We start from the raw sequence: 8,369 nt of genomic DNA, 5'->3' as shown, positions 1-8,369 counted from the left end.
TTTTTAGTAACTTTCAGGTGCTATGCTGAGTTAATACTACTACCTGGTTTGGAATTTGCATGTACAATGGATATAGTGAACCTGCTACATCCTGTCTTTTACTCTTCTGCTCCTGAAGAGAGAACCACCATTTTACATTTAGTAACTATTTTAATAGCTGCATATGATTAATACCTAGGGTTTTCTGTCCCAACTGTGAAATAAATAGAGCTCGTTAAAAATCAGGATATTGTTAGTTGGATTTTTGTTTAGTCCTTTGTTTTTTGCATATTTAGGAATGCGACATCCAAGAGAAGATAAACTTTGAAATCCGCATGCGAGAAGGCATCTGTAAACTACTTGCAGTGAGCACACAGAAAGACCAACTCTTGCAGGCGGTTAAAAACCTGATGGTTTGCAATGCTCGTATACTTGCCTACAAGACTGAGCTACAGAACAAAAAAGAAGAGCCGATCTCACAGAGAGCAGAAGAACTGTGAGTAACAGCTCAAATTCAAATGGAGCATTGTGAAGCAGGGTTTTGCTTACGTGCATTCTTAGCAGCCTGTCTAGGAAAATGGATTTAAACCCTTTCTTCTGTCTTCCCCCATACAGACATGCATTACTGCTGCCTTAAAATGTTAATTTGTATGACCATTCCGATGTCTTCTTTTTACTTTAGAAAATTAAATACAAGTCATAGTTTTCTGGGTAGATTTTATTATTGAGATTAAACTTTAATTCAGCATCTGAATATCAGGTAACATAATAGATATACTTTCTTGATTACCTTTTGCATATAAAAGTTACCTAACCACGTCTGAAGGAACAAATCAAAACTATCCCGAGTCAGAATATACTTATTTCTACTTTTCATTCTTTCTATTGTTATTAGGGTTCCTGTAGTGATGGAAATCATCATGGTTAATTGGTACCCTCTGCTGGCCACTTCTGTTAACTACAGCAAAGTATTAAAGATAACAGTAAATATGAAGAAAAATCAGTTTAATTGAAAATATTCTCACGTTATAAGTCTTGAATGAGCTAAAGTATATGTGGTTTATTTGAATAATGTTATGATTTTTTGCCTAATGGAATGTATTCTGAGTGCAATTTTGAGAATCATGGTGCAGAGATACTATTCCTCTCAGGTTATTACTGTAATGAAATATTATATTGCAATTTATTGTGGAAACTCTTTGAGTATGTGCTTAGCTTCAGTTAATTGTATCTATAGGAACAGCCCTGCCGCTTTTTGCTTTCAGGAATGTGTTCTTATAGGATAAATTTATTGAAGGAAAGCACTGCATTTTCTGACTATATCAACTATTACCGTGAAAGCTGATTTTGAAAACTAGCACTTAGAAGTTGTGGTGTTCTGTAATTATTGCAGTTGTAATGCTTTTTCCTGCTAAGATGAAGACCCTTATAATGATTCATCTTTAATTTATGTTTTTAACAGTGGAATAATACCAGGAATGTATATATGCATATTTGCTCAGCTCCTGGTCTTTGATGCCAGTGACCACAGAATGGTGATGGCACATGTCTAGAACGTGTCATGCATTGCTTAGAGTTCTGTCTTAAGGGGTCCTTTGAATTGAAAGTGGAGGTTGTTAGAGCTATAGAGCTATTTCTTTACCGTTTAGATTATATCTTTGATAGTTGATAGTGCATTTGCAGGTTTTTTTTTCAGTATTTGCTTGAGACTGGAATTTGGTTAAAGCTTAATCCAGATAAGACGGTGATGACTGAGTGTTTTCAAGTGAATTTTGTCCCTCTTTCTTGTTACGTAGGCCTGTAATCTGTGAGTTCTGAAGATGTAACTGCATCTGGAAGACAGGATATTGGTAGCAATAGAGATTATCATTTCACCTTATTTGGTTTGGAGTTAGGACCAGTGGCAGATACAAGGAGAGCACTATATTGTTACTATCTATGGATTGTTTTGATTCAATTTAAGGCTGACCTTGAGATCTACACTCTGAGTGCTTAGAGAACTATCTGCCTGCAAGTAAAATCACAGTATTAACAATGCAACATTTTGTAATTGATCTCTATTAATAGAGGAGGAGGGAATTCTCTAACCAATAATAGAGATAAATTCATTTGCTTATTCATTGATGTGTGCAGAAGGGGAATAGTTGATAACATATTTGATTGTATTGGAGCTGGAAAAGGCAAGGAAGATGAATCTACTTGTCTTTTAATAAAGACAAGTTAAACAGTTTAAATAAGCTTTGGAGTAAAATCTTCTAGAGAATTAAGAAAATCGATGGTGTACCTTCCTTCCAGATTATCCTCAAGAATCTGACGACTCGCATCTTAAACCAGAAATACCAAATTTAACTTTAAAGAAAAACATTTGAAATGAGCTATAATATGAAAACTGTGACACTTTTTAATGCTTAAAGAGTTGAGTTTTAGAAGTCTAAACACACAGATCTCAAACATTGTTTTTCCTCTTCTTTTTAGCAGGTCTTCAGAAAACGGGTCAAAAGACCGGGTGGCATGCAGAGCAAAGGTTGCTCTAACAGGTAAGTGGCTGGGTAATCAATCATAGGAGCTAATTGGCTGGACAGTAACTTGTAATACAAATTATACAGACAAGACGGGTATTTTTGAAGAGTGTATGTGGTTCAGGGGCATAAATCCTCTTGTGCTTCAAGGAGACTTGTGCTTTAAGTCACATGCTTTTGAGGATCCTACCTAGAGTTTCCATTTTACTTTGAGGGACTTTTACAGTGGGAAATACTTTTTTACTCTTTGTCACTAAACCCTGAATACATTTCAAAGCTAAATAGGTGTCAATGTGCTGATAACTTTTTTTCCTCCCCACAAAACCAAACTTTGATGTGATCAACCAGGGTATGCCTAATAAATTGAGGACAGAATTATAACTAGTATGCAAGTATTATTTAGTTAATGCACATTACTTTACTACAGCAAAGGTATAGTGGTATGGCTTCAATGCAAACTAGTAACAAGAATATTTTACAGTGATTTCCGATGGTACACTATTTCCTAACCAGTTCTCAAACTTCAGTATTATGAATTCATCGTTTTGTTTGTCTGTGCCAACAGTGGATGTTACTGTGTTCAGCATTCCTGTAGTTGTTCATTGTGGCTGTTCTGCTACTTTTCTAGATCTTTTTTCAGATCTGTTTGTGCTCCCTGACCTGCTTCATTAAAAATAAAATAATGTAGAAGGGCTCACTACTTAAACTGTTTATGTTAATTCTGCATATTTTGACATATCTTTAAGCAAGGTAACTCCTAGTAGAGGAAGAGTGATGAGCACATGGTTCAGTAATGTTTTCTGCCAGCACAGCTGTTTGCAGAATGTGTATCTGTCTTTCCTCCTTATGGTAGTTGGATGAAAGCATCTGTTTGCCTGTCTGTGCTGTGGTTGCACCTTTCTTTGGATTTATAGAGTCATCTGCAGTGAAGACTTTAAGATCATATAATATTCTTTTGTTTTCTTTAGAAAATCAGAATTGTGTAAGGACTGTATCTTTAGTTTGAAAAATTTGTTTAGGATGTGAAACATTCATCTAGTTTCTTTTGATGGGACAAGAGAATAAAAGGGTGAAATACACCACTGTGTCATCTGTTAATGATTCTGTCCTGTTACTAACATAGTGATTCTCAAACTGGAGTTATGATCCTCAGAAATATGGCATAGATCGAGGGGGAGGAGAGAAAGAGGCGTCAACTACCTTGTGCTGCCATGCCTCACCCCTCGTGTCAGGAAGCCTAGCCAGGTCCAGTCTACAGCAGGAAAGCCTAAGGGTTCTTTTTGGCCTCTGCTGAGAGATTTATGCTTTCTGTAGATCACCTGTTATTATCTCCTTATTTTCCACTGTGTGTGCCTGAGAAGCAGAGAGATGGGGTACATGAGAAGTAATGGTCAGGGGACGGGCTTGCTTGTGCTTGGCAGGGGTAGGAGCCCCTCGGCAAGATACATGATTGGGAGATGCTGAGATGACATTAGCACATGCCTCCCTAGGTCCTCCCTGTGTTGTCCTCTGACCATTTAGCCTGTGTCCATGTGCTGAATCAGGTCTTGTCTGTTTTCCCAGCTGCAGTATGTTCACATCTGTTATTCTTCTTTCCCTGTCTTTCCCAATCCTTGTGTAGCAAATCAGGCACGCTGCATTTCTTCTCTCTTGTATGCCGACCTTCCATGGATTTGCAACCGGAGTTGCCCTGTATGTTTGGAAGGCACGCCTGCGTGTGCTTGTGCCTGCCTTGGAGAGAATGCAGTTGTGAATACAAGCAGCGTGAGATGTTGTGACTGAATTGTCTGGGAGAGGCTGGAATCGAGGAGTGAGTAGTAGTCCCTGTAATGTGACAGGGCACGTAATTTAAGAACTGAAGATACAGAATGGATTTTTTAGGAGAAATTAATCCATCCACTTATGGATATATTAGCATTTCATTTGGTTAGTACGTGCCAGAAGCTTAGACTATTACCAAAAAAAAAGTGCGATTGTGTGGCCAACACCAAAAGTTCAGGAACAGCTACGCAGGAGTACTGAGGAATGTACTCCTACAGAAAGCAACTGTATGTTAGATACTGTGTGGGGAGTGCCTTAATCTTAATACACAGATTTTCATGCTTCTATTATTTTTACTTATTTATCCTTTGCGTGTGTGAATAAATGATTTAATTTATGTTTTCTTATCAATTATTATGTCAGAAGACAATACATTAAATGTTGATCAAAAAGCATAATCATAATTTAAAGTAATTTTATAAAGGAATCATTGGCTTTAAATCTGATTAATTGTAGTGCATGAATGTATCTAATTTGAATCCACACGGATTTACAGCTAATAGTAGCTGAAATTAAGGTGTGTGAAAATTGATCTTTATTTTTGATAAGTGGCAGCTCTTTCAATCCAAGAATGAATTGAAAGCTGACTTACAAGTATCGTGCTAAACTTGTTTAAGGGATTGACTATCTATATCCTGATGATTTTGTGGCTAAGGTGTAAATTTTTCAGCTAGCATGATATTGAAAGTGGGATACAGAAGTAATCTTTAGTACTCTAATTGTTAACAAGACCTATTGGGCACATTAAAATTGTCATTCAGAGTTTGCTATGATTAAAGATGGAAAAAATGTTTTTGTTGTAATTCTATTTTCACATATTTATGTTAATTTAAGCCCTTTGCCTTTTAGGAAAAACATTCTGTGCTTTGTCTCTGACAGACATAAATATTTTTGAAGTTTGAGAGAGACTTCTGTAACTGTTTTAATGAAACTATTTCTGGTTCCTTATTTTAAAAAAATACTTTTAGAAATGCTTACTATGCAAATGCATCTTTAGAAGTGAAAGGCAGTTTCAGAATGCGATGGCGTATTGATTTTTAGGAAGTTGTGGCAGTCTAAAAACGTACAGTGGCATTTCGCTGTTGAAAAGTCATTAGTTTTCATGAACACTTAAAACTAGATTAATTTGCAAGTTTCAAAACTGAAATAGCATGTTTAATAAGATGTTCCGTAATGTAATCACAATTAACTTAAATTTAAATTTTTCATTTAATATAACTTCTGAAATAGAATGACTATATGCAGTTTTGCTTAACAGGAAGTTTTGTGGGTAAAACCCTGTAGGAATACGTGACAGTCTGTCGGCAAAGTACCACTACTGTTTTGCATCTTAGCGTACTATATGTGGATTTTTCCATCAGCCTCATATGAAGATCAACACAGGAGTCAGCAGTGCCTCTTTATAGCAATATTGAAGATCTATATCAAAAGGCAATTGAGCTAATGCTGTTCACTGCTGCCATCATGTGTCACTTAATATATTGCATATACTTTTAAACAGCACTGTGCTGTACTTAAGAAACCAAGTTTGGATTTATAAAGCCCACACTCTGTTTGTCTTTTAGACATAATGCTTCTTATTAGTTCTTTGTTAAACCTGAGTCCTCGAAACTGGAGGAAAATGTCAATCAGTACTGTGTTGGATCAAGTAGATAAATGGGAAAATTTGTTGAAGAAAATACTTTCCTAATATTAAAATGACAGGCATGACTTAAAATAATGGTTCTGTAATTGCTGTAATTGTTCTGTAATCTCTACTATGGTTCTGAAGTAAAAGGATATTTTTGAGTTTTAAAAAAAAAAAGATTTCTAAACTCCTTTTTATGCCAGCTAAGACAATTCAAACAGGGAATGTGATTACAAGTGATATTTTCTCTGTGGTTAGCAAAACAAGACTTAAGTGTTTTCAGTATAAGTATCCCAGTCTTTCCATTAATACAGGAAGTTTTGCTTGCAGTTGTATGAGTGGTTTCCAGGACAAGGCAAGCAGAGTTTCACTTTACATCTGTACATAATAATGGGCTCAGAACCTCTGAGTTCTGAGAATACCTCTCAAAAATATGTTACACAGACGCTCTGAAATGTTAATTCAGGTACTTTCTAATGAGGTTTAAAATATTCTTTATCCTAGTGTAATTTCTAAAATAAATGACACTTCAAGCTGAACTAATTGATGAATTTTCTTTTGGCATGGATAATAAAATTGAAATAGTTATGCTGTTCTTTGGGTACAAGGTCCTGTTACCTCCCCAACATCAGGAAAGGAAACAAGAAACTTTTTGTAATTTGTTTTCCTCATAGATTTACAGTGTTGGCTCTAACTTGATTTTCTACTTCTTTTTTTCCCCTTTAGATATTCGAATACCATTAATGTGGAAAGACTCTGATCACTTCAGCAATAAAGAAAGTATGTGAGATGTAATGAACTACTGTGATAAGCAATTGCTTATGCTTACAAATATAAACTGGATGGGGAATTCCATGCTCGTTTCAGCTCCTTCTTTGACCTTTTAGCAGGTTACATAGCTGCTCTTAACTGGAAGTCGTTGGCTGTAGCAAATTAAGTTGATTCAAGGTCCTGTGGTTCTGTATGTTTAAACCCTAGTCTCTAAAAAGTCCTTTTGAGGATAAATTCCAGAGGAAGCAACAGAAAAGTGTTGCTATCAAATGGATAGATGAGCAACTTCTGATTAAACATGTTGTTGTATGTCTTGTCTACACTTGAGAGAGTATGTTGGAGGCTGTTTCCAGTGAGAAATTTAAATGAAAGTTGTCTGTGGGCGTTGAGTGTATTATTGGATAGTCTTCAAGTACATGCGTTTTGCTGTGTCATGGAGATTAACCCTAAATCTATTCCAGCTGTCACCTGGCATTGATTTCACTTTGATTTTCAATAGGGTCAGAGGGGCTAAGCGTGGCAAAATAGTCTAATCCTATATAGTACATTCATAAAATGATACAGGCTTTGGATCAAATGTTTCGGGTTTTTTGCTTACAGTCAGTTTTATTAAACAAAATTGTGTTTTTACTAACATTTCTGAAGTTGCTAGCACTAACTACCCTGATAATCATCAGAAAAAAAAAAATGAGCAGAGGTAGGCATTTTTCCTTCTGCAAATGTTGTTCTGCCTAAACAGCAGGTTTGATAGTTCAATTATCATAAAATCCTATGATATAAAATTTATGGTGGGAAGAATTTGAGGGCAATTCCTTAGGGGTCTGAATTACCATTTATTCTACTTTTGTTTACTGGAAACATTTAGTATTGTGATGTGTAATATGGCTAATAAAACATTTCTTTGGCTCTCTCCAGAATCTCAGCGCTATGCAGTTTTTTGTTTGTTCAGAATGGGAGCTGAGGTTTTTGATACAGAAGTGGCTATTGTGGACAAAGCAATAACAGATATCTGTTTTGAAAATGTAACCATATTGTGAGTATAATTTATTTGTATTGAATGAAGTACAAATATTGCTGTTTTCTTTTGAAAGTGGATATGATTATGAATAAGATTGGCTGAAGTCCACTAAGTTTTTCTGTGGGCAAAGGAATCAGTAGATGTCCTGTTCATTTCAGTGGATGGTAGATCCCCACCTCTGGAAGGCTGGTTTTTGTTTACATAATGATGCTGGTATTAGTGTTGCTTGAACTGGACCTCTTTTCATTTTTGCCGTGCTGAAGCATTTTTCTTTATATAAAGAGAGAAACAAACTTGTTCCTCAAGGACACAATTAAATTAATACTAAAACCTGAAAGTCTTACAGACGTATAGGCAGTGCTTTAAGTATTATTCTGTACAGCAGGCTACGGTCTCCTTTGATGTTTCCCTAAGTCACAGTTCTCTTAAAACCAGACTTTCATTCCACACCTCATGTTCTGTTGTACCTATATGAGCATTTGCTACAGCCACAGTCCTTATAGTTGAGGAATACTAGGCAGGAAATTATTCACGTATCTTTGAAGGTAGCCTGGAAAAGAGTAGAAAGGTGTTCTCATGTACTTTTTTTGCTGCTTTTAAGAGAGTCCTGAGAGGCACTTAATTTTTTTTTTCT

At 35.9% G+C, this 8,369-nt stretch overlaps 1 protein-coding gene across 1 annotated transcript in view; it reads left to right on the top strand.

Annotated features, from left to right (window-relative positions):
• Positions 1-281: 281 nt before the first annotated feature.
• Positions 282-8,369, top strand: part of RTKN2 (rhotekin 2) — a 30,030-nt gene continuing 21,942 nt past the window's right edge. The window contains exons 1-4 of the mRNA XM_014940398.1: positions 282-475; positions 2,458-2,516; positions 6,673-6,726; positions 7,633-7,750. Of these exons, the coding sequence (XP_014795884.1) occupies positions 315-475; positions 2,458-2,516; positions 6,673-6,726; positions 7,633-7,750 (392 nt within the window). The 5' untranslated portion in view covers positions 282-314. The remainder of the gene's footprint in view (positions 476-2,457; positions 2,517-6,672; positions 6,727-7,632; positions 7,751-8,369) is intronic.

Source organism: Calidris pugnax, unplaced genomic scaffold (assembly GCF_001431845.1).
Source record: "Calidris pugnax isolate Ruff unplaced genomic scaffold, ASM143184v1 scaffold39, whole genome shotgun sequence".
NCBI classification, from domain to species: Eukaryota; Metazoa; Chordata; class Aves; order Charadriiformes; family Scolopacidae; genus Calidris; species Calidris pugnax.
Note: the sequence above shows the minus strand (reverse complement) of the source record. Positions and strands in the feature narration are given on the sequence as shown.